Here is a 21068-nt window from a genome sequence, read left to right on the forward strand (position 1 = left end):
ATCACCTAAATTCCATCCATAGCAAAATAAAATTTACTATGGAGTTGGAAAAAGACTGTTCTCTCCCCTTCTTAGATGTATTGGTAAAAAGAAATCCTGATAACACCCTAGGTCGCACTGTGTATAGGAAACCTACTCATACTGATAGGTACTTAAATGGCAAATCGCATCACCATCCCAGTCAACTTGTTACAGTAGGCAAATCTTTGTTTCAGAGAGCCCAGAGGATATGTGATGACCAGCATCTGGCCGCGGAGCTCCAGCATGCCAGGCGCGCGCTCCAGGCAAACGAGCTCAGGATACCGCGGGTCAACCAGAGGTCCCACATTAAGATCCCCACAGTTGAGCGCAGGCCTGCCATTCTGCCTTTTGTCAGGGGGGTCACGGACAGGATCAGCCACATCTTGAAGCGTGCTTCTATAAAAACATATTTCAAGCCAATGAAGAAGATGTCACAATTCCTGAGGCCTGTAAAATGCAATACCCCTCTACAGACTGCAGGAGTGTACAGGCTGGACTGTGAGTGTGGCCTATCATATGTCGGGCAGACGAAACGGAGCATTTCCACTCGGGTGAAGGAACACATAGCTGATGTCAAGCACCGTCGACCTAGGTCTGCTGTCTGTGAGCATGTCATGGATAAAGCCAATCACTCAATCAAGTTTGATAAGCCTCTGGTTCTTGCCAAGGAGAAGCGTTACATACCCAGAATGCTGCGCGAGGCCATTGAGATTAAGAAATATCCAAACTTTAATAGGGAAGATGGCTTTTCTCTACCACCAGCTTGGGATCCTGTAGTCCACCTGATAAAGGAGCAAGCGAGACATAGACTGTGAGACCGTAGTGTTGGATGATGCTGGACATTCTGATGTTTTGAAAAGATGTGTCCCGCCGAGTTTGTTGCCGGTCCCATATTGGGATACCCTCCTACAATTTAGGAGGGAATTAAATCTTCTCGGGTCCGTGGTGTAGGGTTGGAGCCGGCATAGTTTTTTTTATCGCGTATATATATATATCTTTACTTGAAAAATAATTATAGTGTATAACTAGCCTTATGAACCGATTTTGCATGTACAACCAGCCTTAAAGTTTGTAGTCTATGATTGTTCATTATTTTAGTATGTGGGTATTTTTGCATTTTGTAATTTTTCCTCAGTCACCCGTTGACCACGAACGCTGTAAAGAGTTCGAAACGTCGGGATGTATTATAAATTCAATATACGCGATATAATCCGTTTTCATAGTTTTATTTCATGAGTAACTATCGCGGTAACCGAAGACAATATTTTTATATACTTAAATTTATGTGGCCTTTCAATCTGGGATGTGCCTCCATATACAGAGTGGCTAAAAACTAAGTGCATTTCCGTTGCCAGGGAGGTTTTGGAATTATACTATTATACTGAGCAACTTTTACTATGGGACCAACCTCGAAATCGCGAAAAAAAAATTTACCCTGTCATAGAAAATGGACCAGCCAAAATGTATGAAACAGTTAACTTTTTTTCGCGATTTCGGGGTTGGTCCCATAGTAAAAGTTGCTCAGTATAATCCCAAAACCTCCCTGGCAACGGGAACTTATTTTTTTGCCACGGTGTATATGGGGACTCAACGTATGACTACTCGTACAACCAGACGTTAAGCCCCGTGTGTATTTGTGCCAAATCCCACACTGGCTCGTGATGGCAACGCAAACGTGACAGAAAGAGCTCAACGAGATAAAGCTCTTAATGTCTGATGCTGTGACGTGAATGCGTAAAGAGATAATGGCAACAGTTTTGGGAATCGGAGCAAAATTTTAATATTGCGCCATGAGCAAAGAGAATTAAGAAGACAAAGTGCTCACTCCGTTCATCGGTTTTGGTACCAAAAAGACTATTATTTTCGTAGTCGCCGTAGTAAACGGAACTCTATTTTCAATTCCTACGGTTACTTTGGTTATAACATTAGTTGAAAATCGTTGAGCATTAGACTTTTTGTTTGCTGCTACATCTATTGTCGAGTAGCAGTATTGAGAGTTCCGCTATTTGACGCTAGATGTCGACTACGAAAATAATAATCTTTATGGTACCAAAACCGATGTATGGAGTGAGCACTCTTTGTCGACTTAATTCTCTTTGGCCATGAGCCAAAGTTGCATGAACAAATTTTGCAAGATTGCTTAGTGAGATTTGCTAATATTGTTAGTTTAACACGTTTTTCGCGGCTTGTTATTCTAAATTTAAATTATGTTCTTTTTATGGTATCTATAGAATCCAAGTTAAGGTTCACTAACGATTATTATTGTACTTTGCATGTGTGTTTTTGGCAAATTAAAGAAACTAAAATAATATGCTCTTTCCAGTTAAGTTTAATTACAAAATCTACTTTACTACCTGACCTCAAATTACCATATTTAGTTGCAACAAAGCCTGCATTCTGTAAGCCCAGCCTTTTACTGTTCAAATCTGGATAAATTCGATGCAGATTATTTTATCTACGAATACTACTCCTAGTAATGCAAGAATGCAATGCAACACTCTGGCGCACAAGGACGATAATTTCGCAAGGCACATACCTACTTCGAGTTCGTAGTAGTTGCAGTACTATAATAGTTTACTAAATTACTATTGATAGTCATTTGCCTCCCAAATAGATGTCTTTTAACATTATTGGTAATAACGATAAAAAATTTATAGCCGCTAGAGCCACAAGTACCTACATAGTTGAATGTTTAAGTCCTTACATAATTTTAAGGTTATATATATACTAAGTAAAAGTGCGATTGTTATTTTTTTTTAATCTGGTTTTTATGGAGGCTTTGAACACTCTAGGTGAACATGTCAGCCTCATGGGTGCTATCATAGTTCCCTACTCAAGGGAGAGGTCAATAAAGTGGTAAACACTGATTGCTTTGTCCGATATAGGCTCTGCCAACCAACATTGTTAAATTTACAAAGTAATTTTAGTCAATAAGGACTAATTTCAAGAAAGTACCTACAGTACCTGTTTCACCAATATACGAGAAACAAAACTAAAATATCAGCACAAAATCTGTTAATATTTACTACTCGTATAGTAAGTACCTAATTAATTTGAAATAGATTGTTGCTCCAAGAAAGTTTTTTAATCAAGCACTGAATACCAGAATCCTTAGATGGAGTTGAATTGATTGTACGTGAAGAATTTAATAAAAAACTTTGTGACAGCTTTATTACGTGGGAATCGACCACATACAAGTTGATTGCAAAATGACCTTACACAGAGCCACGTCTGTTTTAATAGGTAATTAAAATTGCCGCTATTAGATGTCTTGATTTACTCCAGTTCCTGTTTGAAAGCAGATATATAATGTCATATTAAGATTTTTTTACATTTTGTACACCCACCCGAAAAACAAACAGTACTGCCCTACAGTGCACTAAAGAAGTGCACTAACCTTCATAGTCGTCCCAGCGTTATTGCGTATCGAATCGCATTCCGGCCAACATAATTATACCTAAACTAAAGCCTTTTGTTTCGTGTTTAAGTAACAGACATTCATATTTATATTATTATATAATTAATATTTATTTTAATATTCATAAATTTTAATTATTGTATCTTTTCATTTTCAGAATGCCTAGCGGCCCAATCAGATCGCTCACGGCACGACAGCAGGCGTTCTGGACCAATCAGAAGCGTTCCTGTCGCCGCTGACATCAAACGGGATGTCAACTTCGACTGCCCTGAAGAGTTCGGATATTACTCACACCCTAACGACTGCACTTTATACTACGTATGCGTATTTGGCGGCGCTCTACTCGAATCTTGCACTGGTGGCCTTATGTACAGGTAAAAATAGTCTTCATTAAGCTATGATGACACCTGCTCCAAATAATTTAAAATTGCTTGATATGAACAATAAGATTAGCTAAGAAACCTATCCAGCAATAATCATTTACTAGTTAAACAGCTCTTTTCACGTATTCACTGTAGGCTTGTAGTGCATTTATAAGTACTGCCATAAGACTATAAGGTGATTTATGCAACTTCAACCACCAAAGTTTAGAGGGTATAACCAAAGATAGATCCGAAGTAGAACTCCGTAATAGATGGATACAGTCTAAGGAAAAACCGTGCCTCGAAAATCACGAAAATTTGATTCTCGATCAGATGGCGCCACTACCTTTATCCTACTCTCGTATAGAGGGTGTTGAGGGTTTCGTTTGTTATTTGACAATTTTAAAGCATATCATTGACAGAACATGGGTCAAAATCATATAATTTTTTTTAATGCAAATAAAAAAAATCATTTATCCATATTTAAATACATTTTATCGTATTTTTATAAATCTTCATTTTTAGTTTTAAAGTGTGTCGATAGATGGCAGTGAATTTACAGTGGTCACAAAATTTACTATGACGTACTGTCATCTCTCGCTCTATCCTATTATATCCTCTTTGGTATAACTGATTTACGATCGTAATATTTAATTGCTTATTACGTAATGTAATCCATTTCAGCCACGAGCTCCAAACATGCGATTGGCCGCGCAACGTTGGCTGCGACGCCACCGGCACCGGCGCAGCCCTGGTTTTGGACGACCTCGAACGCATCAGCGAGAGGGAACGCGACCCTCCGCCCCCACCCCCGCCGCGCCGCAACCCACCGCCGCCTCCTCGGGTGCAGCCCAACCCTGTCGTTACCTCCAGAGGACAACCCAAGTTCAACCGAGATGAATACGAAAAGGTCAGTTGAGATATTCAACATCCTATGACTACAGCAAACAGCTGAAGAATAACTGATAAATAAATATTAGGTATGCCTGTGAATCTTGATTCAAATCGCATAATTTCATTTTACAGCAACAATTATACGCTGATGTTGAAGATGATCTACCACCAGTTGAAGAAATCGAAAGCGACAGACAACAACGTGTTTATCGAGGACAGCCATCAACCATTGGACAAGTGCAGAAAGACAGGGACGGTTATGCTTCGCAAGTCGCAAGCACTGGAAGAAATCTTAACAATAATATTATTCCTGCATCTATTTCACAAAACAATGGTAAAATAGGGTCCTACTCTTTTGGCACACAAGTTGAAGAAAGAAGAACAGCTACCGCTACTAAAGCACCTCAGACCTATCAGTAAGTATTTGTAGCGTATTAAAAGACGGAGAAATGTTTGACAGTGTAGGTAAATACACTAATTGACATATAATTATTTCAGTGAGGACACAAGTGACAATGTTACTGACTCTCTCCTAGACGAACAGTTAGACATTGAAACGAACGAGATAGACAGTAATAGCGTTATTGAAAAGCCTATTGTAAGGAGTAAAAGAGAAGTTACCGATGACAGTTCTAGCAGCAATACTAACAATACAGATAAAATCTCCAAAAGGAGTGATAGTGATGAAATAATGGAATACATAGAAATGGATCCAACAGACGATGACGAAGAAGATGTACATGAAGATAGTGAGAGAGGAAAAAGACAAATTAGATATTATTTAAAAAATGGTTACAAAACTGCAGTAAAAAACTGGCCCAATTCAATACCCATCAAATTTATCGATTTACCTCCTCATGTTAGTAACCAAAATATAAGGCACCAGTCATCATTGAACGGTCTCCATAAAAATAATTTGTATGATGCCTCCAGCAAACCTTATACAGCCGTTAGCAATATATATTCTACCGCAAATCCTTTCGCGTACCAAAATGATAACACACAATCTCAGAGGCCATTTAAGGCTAGTCCTTCTGATCCATTCAGTCAAAGGTTACCCCATAATCCGATGAATTCTGCGACTCAAATTATTACAAAAAGCCCACCTATATCAGCGCTGAAAAATAGTGAAAACCCCTTTGCAGCATTGTCCGGTGGATTTTATAATAATGCTCCAAAACAAAACAATCAAAACGCTAACCGCTATCCTGCTCAGTCGTTTTATACTAATAACCAGAACAGCCATAATATAGTGCATGACTCATCTCTTTTGCCAAGTACAGTAGTCACTGGTAAACCAGTTTCAACCATTTCGCCATTTAACAATGCACAGAGAAGCCCAACACAACCATTTAAAGGCGTATCAAATCGACCTGATGCCTATAATAGACCTAATAAACAAGAAAACTATAATGATGAAGATACATCAAATGAAAATGATGACGAGGAGTCTTCTGAAGAAAGCTCTTCAGAAAACGATGATGACGACGGAAAAAGTAATTTTAAATTTGATTTTCCCGATCCACCGTACGAATTTACACATCCCAAAAATAAATATGCTGATATTGAAAATCCATTTGCAAATCCCAATTTCGATTTTGATGCATTCTTAGAAAAACTTAGGGATGAGCATTATGAAGCAGTAGGTGTCACAACGCCGAAGCCAAAAGCGAATCAAAATGCTGCATTAATCACGAGACCATCTGAACGGCCTACCTCTGTATCAGGAAATTCTGGAATAAGATCATCCACATTAAATTACCAGGGTATGAGTACGCCTCGACCATTTAGCTCAATTAATCTCCCTAGTGCATCTGTTGGTTCTAGTCAAATTAATTCAAACGTACCTACAATGAAACAACCTGAACAATCACAGCAGTTGAATTTTAGACCCCTGCTTCATCATCAGCAGACTGTTAGATTTAATAATGACCAAAACCAGGATGTTCAACAGAGCGCTGGTACACCATTAGACGCTGCATTGCCAAAACTGAAACCGCCAAATTTTAGAGATGACCGCATTTTACCAATAAATTATAACTTTAACAAACCTAAAAATTCGACACAGAGACCTAATTTAAACCAAACGCAGCATAAAGGGGAAACTCAGCAAGTGTATTCTATAACCCAGAGGCCATATTTACTACAAACGGGAACAGGAGCGCCTATATTACTTTCTACACCTAAGTTACAATATTTGATAAAACAAGAAAAACCCGTAACGGGTCGTCCATATTTTATTTCAACTGTAAAGCCATATCTTGTATCTTCAATTAAACCTCATAATGCATATTTATCTTTCAAACAATCAACATCAAAACCATTAACAACTTTAGCTAATGAACAACTGGCAGCTCTTCAACATTACTGGAACCATCCATCGACAGAATTATATTTACATTCAACTCCAAGACCAACTTCGTTCTCAAATTTTCCAAAGCTTGAAAACTTATTTGCACAAACATTTAGACCATCGGTGCAATCTACAGTAAATCAAAATAACGCAATTACTACCAAAGACACAGTCACTTCTAAAACGAAACAACCAGCAAAGCGAAGACCGATTCCAAAACCATCTCCCGAAATGGCCGACTATTACTACGACGATGAAGATGAGCAACATTATTATGAACCGCCAGTCAAATCCATTTACATGCCCAGTTCTGAGATAAAACCACAAAGACCACCGATGGCTCAAAATTATCAAGAATATGATGACAGTGAGAGTAACGAAAGTGATGAAGATGAACCAACAGTTCATATTACGCCCCAACGACCAAATTATCGTCCACTGTCTAATTATAAAACAGAATCAGCTACTAAAAATCATAATGATGTTTCCGTTGTTACAAAAGCTCCTCAAAAAGAGCGACAAAAGACTAAAATACCAGTTCCGGTAATGGTAGATTTTGTTTCGCCTGCACCAACAGTATTGATGCGCCCTGAAGTATCAAACTATGAGATCGTTCACCATGCATCTAGGAATAAGACATTCCACATAAGAAAACCAGCCTATGACAATGGACCTTTTACTGCAAGACCTCCAAAATATTTAAATCAGACTACTCTAAGACCGTACACAGTTAGGCATAGGCTGGCTAAACCCACTACCGTAAAGGAAACTACTCAAACTGAAGACAACAAGCAAAATAGAGGCAGGATAAGACACCACAACCTGGTAGCCCAGACGAAGATGACTACTCCTCGTGACAATCATAACCAGGAGACTCGATTTACTAAGACTAGACACGATGACGAGACAAACAGGTACGACTGACAACACAGAACCTATACTTGACCACTTTGTACATATTCCTATGCACTATTTTTATTTTAGGCTTTCCATTAACCATTGATCTGAACTTTGTTATAGTCAAATTTTGACGGCTGTTCTAAATAAATAACAATTCTTATTTTTCCCTCTTGCTCATGTTTCTCTTGTACTCAAAGACGCATAAACAGATTGTACAGAATGTACAGACTGATTTGTGACCACATTTACACAATTTACTGATTTAACTAACACTGACTGGACGTGGACTAAAACTTAGACTGAGAGTACCAAAGGAATAAATTTGATTGATATTATTTCTATGAAATATTAGGATGTTGGAACTAATTTTATTTCCAGCTTGGAACCTGTCGACAACGTAACTCCAGCCACATACACCGGCAGCCCACGTCCTAAAATGCTGTATAATGGAACTCAAAATTACTCTCCTGACCAATTTGATCCATACTACGCTGTTTACGATGAAGATGGTGAATTATATAAAGACACAGGTATGTTATGAAGCATATTTGATTTGTATAAGTTTAAAATTATGATTTAAGTAATGTTTATACAGGATAAAAATGCACTTGATCAGAGGTTAACCTGAAATTGCATGTTTTAGTACATTATGTACTGAGATGATATATTGTTAACTTGAGATATGTTTATACTGATAATTTTGGAATGGGAATCAAAATGGTGCATCGTTTTAAAATTCACTATATCCACTTATATGTGTGATTGCACAGGTATACACTTGAATTATGCAAGTTTTGCACAAGTCAACACAGACCTAATTCGGTTGTATAGAAACACGATAAACATTTTAAAAGTGACATCCTAATTACACAAATCTAATTATCAAATTAAATCACTTCATCATCACCTGTTTACGAGCATAATCACTATGCATTCTCATTTGTTACCACAGCATCTCTCATGGACACGGGTTTATCATATCATACTCATTTAGATAAACCATTTTTAAATCCGTACCCCTCCTCAAAGCACCTACGATAACATAAACTAATTTTATAGATTTATCTGACACAAACACGGCAAAAGCACTGACTTTTATTTAAGATGTAAGCGTAAGTACTTTGGAGGGTGCGCATTAAAAAGTTTTTTTTTGTAAATTTGTATATTATTCATATTTTAAAAACAATTGAGTTGTCAAGTTTAATACATATTTTGGTATTTCTGGTTTGATACATACAAAATTCATACAAAAACACAAAACTAAAATTTTCAAGAAAGAACCGCCGAAGCGAAGGAATTGAACACACATTAACGTATGATTGTTGTGATACATTGTAAATATATCTATTACGAATTCATTAAATTAGCTGTCAATTCACCTCTAATAAGTATTGTCAGTAATACACTAAATGTCATGATTGAGGATAACAATGTTCTGATACACTTTGTTATCTAACTGTATATTTATGACTGCACTTAAATCATTAAGGTGGGCTCCCCATACCTTAATATACACACCAAGTAGCATCGGCATCGGCAATTCTTTCTTCACTATTAGAACAAACTCTAAGCCAGACTCTACGGACACTGGGTAAGGTAACTAACGGGCGGTTGGTGCGGTGTCGGCAGATTATGTTCAACAATATAACACGGCCTCGCTCCGCCCTGCAGTCCAGCAGACGTACCGCGGCACCCCGCCCTCGGTCAGGAGACCGGAGCCCGTGCAGTATACGCCGAGACCGTCCGCTGACGACTATGATGACACACTTATCCAAGGACAGGTAAGAAAACACTACATCGTTTGAACACTGTCTAAATTTCTATCGTACTCAACAATACTTTTTTATAAATTATTAATTTACTAGTATAAGAGTGTAGTGTAAGAAATTTGATAATGTTGACTGCAACGCCTATCAACGCACATACACATACATGTATGTAAAATGTATAATTATTGGTGCAATAAAAAATATCTATTTTCTTACTTACATGTAAAATTAAATTTTTCAGATAAACAATCAGAATCAATACCAAGCACCGGTCCGTCAATCAACAAGGTAAGATGTCAAACAATTTCTAAATATTATTGATTTTCTTTACGAGTATAAGCCTCAATTAGTTGATTTATGTTTTATTCCTTTCTTACAAATACATAAGTCGAAATGACAGATTAAGACAAACGATTAATAGCTAATAGACGCTTATAGCGCGTTATTGAAAAACGCCATTTAACAGTATTGTAATTTGTAGTTACTAAATAACATCAATTCTTAACTGTGATTGCGAATGATTCAGGGGCGAAGGTAACGAATTGGGTTATGAACACCCTAGCAGTGTGAAGACGACGATTTACGAAGCTACCTCTATTAGCACTACTCCTACGACAAGCACTAGCACAACCACAACATATCGCCCTACTACTGCACCCTTCACCGAAGCAATGACCCCGTCTAGATACTCTCCAAGGTACTACAAAAGGAATCGTCAACAACGACCTCATCCAAGCTTGTTCCATACATTTTTAAACTCATTAACATCGTTAAATTAATTTCAGTTTCAAATTTAAAACATCATCTTTAAACGGATTTTATTTTTTAACAACTAACATACTAATAATTTATACATTTAAAAAAAAATTCAGTTTAAAGGTTTCACAAACATTTTATAAACATGTACATACATTTCACATCTTGGCTCTTCCTACAATCTGCTTATGAAAGCTGGCTGTAACGTGCTACAGTTTTGTTAAGCTTTTGTGGTATCTTTTATCCTTTATCCCCGACTTTTATAAACTTTTTAATATTTCCACCCTTTCCGCTATTTAATTTTACTAAACTGTACTATCCAATAAGAAAACGTCATTTAGGCTTCTTTATCGTACTTTATGTTAAGTATTTATAGGAAATATTTAAGAGCTTAAATTAGAAAGTTTTCTTTTGGTTTGTATTCAACAGATCATCCACAGATGAGAACCTTAACCTCAATCCTAATTCCTCAGACCAAAACCCTTCTGACGGGTCCCCTACGACAGTTCCCACTTCCAACCCTTTAATAAACCTTTCATCCTTCGCTAAGCCCTTTGAAAAGACTGATAATACTCATAGGTTGAAAGAAAACTTACCAACTGAAAAACTGACCCATAGACATTCTCCCCGAGTGACTAACAAAAACAATAATATTCCGGTGGAAGTGGTAAAAACCTCTTCTAATGATAACAAAAAGGTTGTTTCCCTAACTACTGGGTTCTCGATTAGGCGAAATTCCAACAATACTAATAATCCCTACACATTGACAGTTCTGACCCGGCCTTTTGATAGTTACCAAAAAAGTCGAAAGCATGTCATGCCTGAAGAAAAAACAAAGACAGAAACAAGACACGATGAGTTAGAAAATTTTCAAAAACCAGTAGAATACGAACCACTTATTGATGAGGACAATGTTCGATCATCAGAGAGTTCACTGCGTCGTTCTAGTATTGAAGAGGATATACCTGTTTTTTCTAGACCCCAAAGTAGGCCAAAAATTGCATACCAATATTCTTCAGAAGATTATGCGACACCGCCAACAACCACTACAAAATATTACCTCAAAACTGTTATCAAACGACCGGCCTCAGCACCTTTTACTTACAGCAACGACCAGAAAGAAAGCTCTACCGAAAATACTATTGATACCGAAGCATTGATAGAAACCGGACTTCGAAATGTTAAAAATACTCAAACTCAATCAACTACTCCCATAAACAGAGATTTGCCGGACTGGGAACATTACGAAAGACCAAGTGAACAATGGAATAAACCTGTTGATTCGCCGTACAGATCCCTAAACAATCTCAGAAACGACGAGGAAAAAAATGAAGTTATTGACCTTACAACCAGTACTGCTTCGACAACTAGATATACCACAACACAGAAAGTCGTATTAAGTTCAACTGCTAAGCCTCAAGAATTATTTAGTTCTAAACCTGCATATTATAGTTATAAAGTCGATGATGACGAAGTCTCCGATCAAACTACCGAAGTTTTTAGTGGTAAAGTAAAATCTGTCATAAAAGCTTTTCTAAGCAATTTTGGTGGAGCTTCAAGTACGGAGAGAGTAAAACAGGTAGTGAGCACCATTGCACCTCAAGAAGAAAAAGTCGTAAACATAGGTTTCCAAAAGAAAATGCTGAAATACATAGATGAGAAGCCTGTCCGCCATCATATTCAACGTGTGCGTATTATAACAGAGCAACCGACTACGAGGTTTATCCCTACAACTATTGATACTCCCAATTATACTCAAAGAGATTTCGTATCCACTACCAGTCAATCAATTTCAACCAGAGGAACCTCCACTACTACTACGCCTGCTTCTTCAGTTTTTGCATATGCTGAAACTACGCCGACGCCAATGTTGCAAACTCCAAGTAACAATGTATTACACAACATTCCTAACAGAGAATATTCTGATTCTAAATTCAGCAGTTTTAACAATTATGTTACAGAGAACACACACACAACTGTTAGACCACAGCCGGGAAATTCCCGCAAATTTCTTAAGATTATCGAAGAACCTTCCACTGAGTTGACAAAAATTGACAGTACTTCTAATAATAATATTGACAATGAGCTAGCAAAACTGACCAAATCGACCGAAACAACTAAGACAACGACTGAGACAGAGCGTTACAGACTAGCTCCAGTCCTAAACGAAATAGCTTCGACAACAAGTAGTACAAAATCGACCACTACTTACAAAGTTGACGTGACGCCGACGAAAAAGAGTTTATCCTTTCCCACTCGTGCCTCTCGAGTGAATCCCGCAATAAAGTTAGCTGCGACAAACCCGGGAGTTGGGCGCAGGAGTTACCAATCGACGAAATGCTCTTCAGACAACAGTCTGCAACCAAACCCAAAATGCAACGAAATCAAATACCAGAGGTACAATCGCCGGCCAGAGCCTAAACAGCCTATTTCTCATATAATTTACTTACGAAAGGTGGAGGCTTCGACTTCTATCAATACGTCCTTACTTTCCGCCTCGCGGTATAACTAGCATGAAGACATTTCGTTTAATGGCACCTAAAGCTAAATTCTATCGCTTAACATTCTTCCATTGGGGGACTTAAAGTCGGTTGAGTTAAATATTTATGAATTGTTAACTCCTGACGCGACCATTCCTTTCCTCCATGGTCCATAGTAAAATATGTATTTTTAGATGTAGTAAAACAATATGTAGAAAGTTCCTCAATGTAGTTTATACCTCTACTTATCAACTTATCATGCACCACATAGCAAATCCATCATGTAGTTTGTAAGAGCACCCTTATGACACTGGAAATAATATGGTACTTGCATGTGAATTTATCTTACATTTTAACTCGTAGTTTTCTTTTTATATGAAAGCGACAAAATATACGATCAACTGTTGTAATAATGAATATTTTTATATTATTAAACATGCTGATGGCTATAAACTAAACGGTCGATTTGGTCTGCAATTAGGACCAAACGCTTCATCTTTAAAAACACGCGTACTAACCAAGGCTATCGTTGTGAGCTTCTCACATGACACTATGTATTTCAGACCCAGCCCCAGCCCAAGCCCCAGCAGCACTCGCGGTAGAGGGTCCGCCCACTACTCCACCTTGGATCAGCCACAGTCCAACAGAGGAACCCCGCCAACGTTAGAAAGCCAATGAAAACATCAAATTCATTATGCTTTTAGTCTTCTTCACATTCTGAGTTGATTGCATAGTCAAGATCACTTTGTTTATAAATTGCATTTAAGCAATTTTATACCTAAACGTTTTACTATCAATGTTTTGTTACTTTTCAAATGTTCTACAAAATTGACATCTGTCTATCATACTATTTTTGCGTGGCATATCAATGTAGAATATTTTTCAGCCATCTTTATTTAGTTAGACTAGCCAGCTTCGTCTCATCTTTCATATTTAATTACCTAGTTGTAAATTAACTGTTGGCTTTTTTTACTAACTTTCGCTTTTCCTGAGCAGTCGCAGCCGCCCTACTTTGAAGCCATCAACTGCCATCGTGTCAAAGGCGACAGAGTTCGTGGACATCTACACCAATCCACCGAGGAGACCAGCGGCTGTGTACCCGCAGCCGACACCGGACAAGACTGCAGCTAAGTGTAGGAAGGACGTGTGCCTGCTACCTGACTGCAACTGTGGTGGAAAGGATATACCTGGTAAAATAATTTTTTGAATGTAATTATTTAAAGGATTTAAAGTTAACACTGGAAATCAAAGTTTGCCAAAGACATGATTATTCTTGAAGTGCATTTCTATTGCAGTGTTAAGTCAAATCGTGAAAGGTTGTTTAACGTCGACTATTTTTTTTACATTACCAACCAAGTGTTTCTTGAGACATACATAAACGGTAAATTATTCATTGTTACGGAACAAATTGCAGAATGAATTAATATTATATGCAATCATTCTTAATTAATATACAGGCTGGCTAAAAAATAAGTGCATTCCCGTTGGCAGGAAGGTTTTGGGATTATACTGAGCAACCAACCACGAAATCGCGAAAATAAAATTACCCTCCTATAGAAAATGATCCAGCCAAAATGTATGAAACAGCCAAACTGTTTTTCCCGATTTAGGGGTTGGTCCCATAGTAAAAGTTGCTCAGTATAATGCAGAAACCTCCCTGGCAACGGGAATGCACCTATTTGTAGCCACCTAGTATAAGACATTTTAAAATTTATTTTTGAAGTGCATTCAACCCCAAATCTTTCTTGAGAAACACACATAAATACGGTACATTATTCGTTTTTACGATGATTCTTAAAGAAATCTTAAAACATTAAACTTACTTAATTTGCTAACTGCAGTTCAGTGTACTGTAAACTTATTGTGGTTAGATATCGCATTAAATAGTTATTCTTACCTGTGTCGTAATAAAACTAAATGTTTTTATAATATAGGAAATATACCTGTCAACGAAACCCCTCAAATGGTATTGATTACGTTCGACGATGCAGTAAATGATCTCAATAAAATGTACTACGAAGAACTCTTCCAAAATGGAAGAGTCAACCCTAACGGCTGCCCTATATCTGCTACATTCTACGTGTCCCATGAATGGACCGATTATACTCAAGTTCAGAATCTTTATGCTGATGGTCACGAATTTGCCTCCCATACGATATCGTAAGTCTACCTGCAAAATAGCAGTAGTGGATCTATCCAATATTTTCTATTGGGCTATACCACTAACAACGTATTCAACGTATTCATGACCATCTATGTATCAATTTATATTATAGTATGTAAAATTCAACAGTATTTTAACAATTTATTAACATGAGTTTTCTTCTCTTTCCTTCTTATTCTGACCATCCTTACCATACCTTGTCTCGTATTCTTCCTCTTCCTGGAACTACTCACACACCCAATCACCACACGCACGATCACTACCAACATCCCAAAACAACAGGCGACCTAGATGTGGAGACGGTGCCCCAGATCGTTCTTCTGACATTCGATGACTCCGTGAACGACCTCAACAAGGTTCTTTATCAAGACCTCTTCGAAAAGGGTCGCGTGAACCCCAACGGTTGTCCGATCTCAGCCACATTTTATGTGTCCCACGAATGGACCGATTACAGCCAAGTACAAAATCTTTATGCTGCTGGACATGAGATGGCTTCTCACACAATTTCGTAAGTCTTTGAAGAATACTGCACATAAACAGGATTCAGCGCACTTCATCAAACAAACCGATTTACTTTAATTTATACAAACTCCTTTTCTGTCTTTCAATATTCTTTTATAACTTGGAATTATATATCTATTAGACCCTCTCAAAATTATCGAAATTGATTCAGTATTAACTTTCGACTATCTATTTAACTTAAATATACTAAATTTTTATTCTTAACGTCTAATGTTTTCTAGTCCATACTAAAGGAAAACAGTAACTAATAAAAAAAATTACACCTTTCAGTCATAGTTTTGGAGAGCAATTCTCCCAAAAGAAATGGAACAGAGAAGTGAGTGGACAGAGAGAGATTTTAGCAGCGTATGGTGGTGTGAAACTAGAGGATGTCCGAGGAATGAGAGCTCCGTTCCTCTCAGTCGGAGGAAACAAGATGTTCAAGATGCTGTACGATTCTAACTTCACGTACGATTCCTCGATGCCCGTCTATGAAAACAGACCACCTAGCTGGCCTTATACTCTTGACTACAAACTGTTCCACGACTGTATGATTCCGCCTTGCCCTACAAAATCATATCCAGGTGAGATTATACGCGTTGTCACCGAAATATGTTAATATATATGGAAGGATCATCAACTTTCGCACCTATCAAATGTAACTATATCCTCTTAAGATCCAGAGTAATTTTTGTAGTTTTGAATTTGGAATCTTCTTTTATTCCATTATAGTTTAAAATTATATTTTATTTTACTTATCCTTTTAAAAGGAACTCAAAACTCATACTCCAATAGAGCTGAAATTTGGCGTAGGTACTTATGTGAGTTTCGTGACAATACAATATTATGATACCATCCTGCTGTACCGTAAAGACCGAAGATGACCATGAACTCCATGATAAAACAACACCATGAAATTTGGAGCTGTTAAAAGTATAGTCGGCCACTTTTTGACAAAAACCTTATTTACATAATCGTGTTACTGTTGGTGTAAGTTATTAAATTATTATTTTTTACTTTATAGGAGTCTGGGAAGTACCTATGGTAATGTGGCAAGATTTGAATGGTGGCCGTTGCTCCATGGGTGACGCCTGTGCTAATCCTCCTGAAGCTGAAGGAGTCTACAAAATGCTTTTGAAGAACTTTGACAGACATTACACTACAAACAGGTACGTCAAGATGAAATGTGTTATGATCATGATGATAAAACTTCGCTAAAACTACTCTAAAAATTGTAACAATTGTGTTGAATATGTGCAGAAATCTGTCAATAACACAAAACGACACTAAACCAAAGAATCACATTTGTTTTAGCAGATTATCATTTTAGGCAGTTTATAAATTTAAATTAACTTTAGATCAAAACTTACTTAGCCTAATAACTGTTTGCCTATATAAGAATACAAAAAAGTGTGACTGTGTGACCTTAGTAAACAATTAAAATTAAAATTTCCAGGGCACCCTTCGGTCTCTTCTACCACGCAGCGTGGTTCACGCAGCCCCACCACAAGGAGGGCTTCATTATGTTCCTGGACTTCATCAACCGCATGCAGGACGTGTGGATCGTGACTAACTGGCAGGCGCTGCAGTGGGTGCGAGACCCCACGCCCATCAACAGGATCAACAACTTCCAGCCTTTCCAATGCAACTACCCAGTAAGTATAGATTTTTATTACAGGGTATTTAGTATAGTTTTTTATTACAGTTTTTTATTATAGCGAATATAATTGCATGTCAAAACAAGCATAATGTTTTTAAAAGAAACCTAAAATCTTTTCTTACCGAGAAAGCATATTACTCTATTATAGAATTTTTGACTGAATTATCTAATTAAGATTTACTGCATGACATAACCCTGTTTTGACTATTATTGTTTTTGATAGTGTGTATTTTTTTAGTGATAATATGATAGTGTGTATTTTTTATTGAATTTGTATGCCAATAGGCACGACATAGTGATACTGAAATATGTATTTAACATCTTGTAACTTACCTATGTTGAACAAATAAATCTTTAAGTCTTTGAATGTATATTTTTATATTTTAGTATTGGGTATTTTTTTAATTTTCTACTTCATTCACTTTGTTTTTTTAGCAAACAGTCTAGAACAAAATACTCTAACCCTTTATGCCATATTTCAGTTATTTAAAGAAGGTTGAGCAGCTGAGACAGTTACACATAACTTAGCGTAGGTTAAAGCAATGTTCGATACTCCGACCTAAACTTAAAAGAGTATATGTATAAACTATGAAACCTTGAGACTAATTCGAACTTACATTTTGACTTCAAAGTCATGTCATTTTGTTATTATTCGCCCGTGCGCTCGCTCGTGCCACATGTTGCAGCTTATAGTATACGGATGTTGACTGTATTTAAAATAAAATTATTTCACACCATGCATGAAATAAATTATATAAACAATTGATTATAATTATACAAAATTACAAATGTCAAGCAAAACACAATTTAAAAACTATTAAATAAGCACAAGTTTGGGCACTAATCAAAATTATTTTATTAAATATTTTGATTTGTTTATAAGTAGTCACACTACTATATATACATTTAAAACTGTATCGGCACTTAACATCAGGTGAGATTGCGGTCAAATGCTTGCCTTTTTGTAATAATAAAAAAAAAGTCATATATTAAAGAAAAAAGTGACGGAGCCCTCCAGTGGTGAAGGCCGGATTCGAACCGGCGTCTTTAGCTATCGCGGCTAACGCCACCTCGCCACGCTCGCCCGCTCGCTCGGCTGCATTTGTGGCGAGGTGGCCTAGGGGTTCATGGCGTTAGCCGCGATAGCTAAAGACGCCGGTTCGAATCCAGCCTTTACCACTAGATCGCTTCGTCACTTTTTTCTTTAATATATGACATCTATTACAGTTTTATATTAAATAAGCAATCAGTTAATTAATTAAATAAAGAAACGTAGACAGCAATTATTTTTAGACATAATTTTTAAAATAGTTTAGAACGATAAGGTACGTCATTGCAAGTGTGTGTTTCATATAAATTCCATAGTGACAGTTCGAAAAACTAAACTGATTAGACTAGTAGTCAAAAATTATATTGTACTGAAAGTGACAATGATAAATAGATTTTCTCTTTTATTTTTCCAGGACCGTCCCAAGAAGTGCAACAACCCTAAAGTGTGCAATCTTTGGCATAAATCCGGCGTCCGGTACATGAGGACGTGTCAGCCCTGTCCCGAAATCTACCCCTGGACAGGCAAGACAGGCATCAAATCCTCTCGTATCGACAACGATATTGAGGAATAAACAACAAATTACTCTAGAATCGGTCACGCGGTCGAAACTATCTATAACGTTCCGCAGGATTATGAGGATCAAAAAATCTTAGATCGCATTGAATGTCAGAACATTAAAATCGAACGTTAATGATATGTCAATGAAAACCTCATAGAACAGCGGCAATATCTTACTTGATCCTAAAGGATAAGACCAGTCAAAATATTAAGCGCTTCTTAAGCAATACTGCTGTATGCTTACATTGTATACCTAGCGGTATGGATCAAACTCTCTACCTATCTTTAATGCAGTGAAAATTGTTTTGTCACCAATAGAGTGCCATTTAGATTTCGATGGTCACAAAGCAAATGTTAATGTTAGTTAAACTTCTACCGCGTGTCGGAATGTGATTCGATTGCATTAGTTCAATTTTGTTTATCCTTCATAATAACAACCGTCGTTGTATTGGGAACTGTGATATTAAGTGTTTTCAATCTTTTGGAGTGAAGTTATCAACAATTATATCATAATTATTGTCACACTTATTTTATATTGTAACAATTTTAGTGCAATCATTATTGCAATATTATTTTCCTATTTTGTGTTCGTATGTACGTACATACGAATATGTAGTACTACTAGTTAATAATACTGAAATACTATTTGAATGTCTAGAAGAGATGACTAGATACTCGTACCTCAATTTAAATTAGAAAGAGTGATAATCAATGTTTAGTTTTCAGTATTTGAAAATCATTCTGGTACAGATTACCATTTTCATTTTTTATATATGAGAGCCATATTAAAATTTAGAAAATATTTTTTTCTAATCTTGCCAGCTTTGTGGTTGACACTGCCTTTTAATATAAATTTGTAAATATAGTTAGTTTAGTCGGTACCTATGTATTAGCGTTCTTCCACTACAAAACATTTTACAAATATATACATATAATTTTCAATGTGTAAACAAACAAAATAGCCGATTGATGTACTTCAACAGCGAACAACAAATTTTGAATTAATAATACACATCTTATAGGAAATTTCCGGTGTTAGATAGATGTCTGACTCATCGCTGTACGGTGATGAAGCACATGTCTATTCGACTGCTACTGGTACTTAAGAACGCTATGTTTACGTTTAAATCCGTATGAGTTTCTAATAAGGGTCATATTTTCTGATTGAAATCGAAATTTCCTGAAACGAACAAAATAATTTATGCGTTTTGCTTCGATTTAATTATTTTTATGTTATGCTCTATTTAAATCCAATTGATGCCAATGTATATACAATTATATATATAATAAAATAATGATGTGGCAATATTTACAAATTAATTACAAATAGCTTGCATGAATTGCTACGTAATAACATTTAAGGATTTTAAGGTTAAGTTTGTGTTCCAAGTTTTGCAGACATCAATGTATTATTTAAAAAAAATATACTCGAATATTACATTTATATATTATATTTATTTATTATATTTGGTAATCATGAGGCAGAATCGAACAAAGTTTGTTCAACAAACTCTTTTTTTTCGATGGTCGAAGCTGTCTTTAAAGTTACATTAAGTTAGTGCTTTGGTCTCATATTCATTCCGCTGTAGACTAAAGTAAGTAAGAAGCGCTTGCTACGAATCTATTTAAATCTAGATAGGTACCTATTAAGTATTTAAGTCCTAATTTTGTAAATATAGATTAAGTATTTAAAATTGGTAGTTTCACTTTGAAATTTATTGTAAGAATTTTGTATTTTCGGCTATACAGAGCGTTTTGGACAGGATTTTAAGCACTGAGGTCATTTATGGTGCAATTTGAGCTGAGGAAGCTTTCGATGTGTTTAAATAAAGGTTAGCTGTGTGCCTGAGCTATTAAATTGCGACCAGTGCTGTTTAATAAACTGAAATAATTTTATTGTGTCTTTTTATTTTACCCATATGACTCGCTCTGTGTATACATTACATACTCGTACAAATGTAAAATACACAACCATACAAACACAGTTAGGCCAAGCAGTAAGAAAGTACAGTGGGAAATGTTTTACTTAGGAATGGTATCAATATTGATACTTACCATAAATTTAATGAATTCAGCACCCCCGATTTATATGAAAACGATACTAAATCCGGCAAAGTAGCTTCACTGATGTAAATAATCAAGATAAAAATGAGAGGCTTAATTAAACCTTCAAGAGCGAAT

General features: G+C 36.5%; 1 protein-coding gene across 6 annotated transcripts in view; it reads left to right on the plus strand.

The window, feature by feature from the left end:
* The window catches only part of LOC134756040 (mucin-2), a 158912-nt gene extending 138129 nt beyond the window's left edge, over positions 1 to 20783 (plus strand). The window contains exons 2-16 of one of the 6 annotated variants that reach the window (XM_063692812.1): positions 3597 to 3813; positions 4486 to 4711; positions 4828 to 5111; positions 8327 to 8478; positions 9578 to 9729; positions 9959 to 10005; positions 10244 to 10414; positions 10903 to 12870; positions 13517 to 13615; positions 13950 to 14143; positions 15400 to 15625; positions 15910 to 16202; positions 16643 to 16787; positions 17075 to 17273; positions 18742 to 20783. In XM_063692812.1, coding sequence (XP_063548882.1) covers positions 3597 to 3813; positions 4486 to 4711; positions 4828 to 5111; positions 8327 to 8478; positions 9578 to 9729; positions 9959 to 10005; positions 10244 to 10414; positions 10903 to 12870; positions 13517 to 13615; positions 13950 to 14143; positions 15400 to 15625; positions 15910 to 16202; positions 16643 to 16787; positions 17075 to 17273; positions 18742 to 18900 — 4532 coding nt within the window. In that variant the 3' untranslated portion in view covers positions 18901 to 20783. The other 5 variants (XM_063692813.1, XM_063692814.1, XM_063692816.1 and 2 more) reach the window with 5 other exon arrangements.
* Positions 20784 to 21068: the final 285 nt, after the last annotated feature.

This window comes from Cydia strobilella, chromosome 3 (genome assembly GCF_947568885.1).
Source record: "Cydia strobilella chromosome 3, ilCydStro3.1, whole genome shotgun sequence".
NCBI lineage: Eukaryota > Metazoa > Arthropoda > Insecta > Lepidoptera > Tortricidae > Cydia > Cydia strobilella.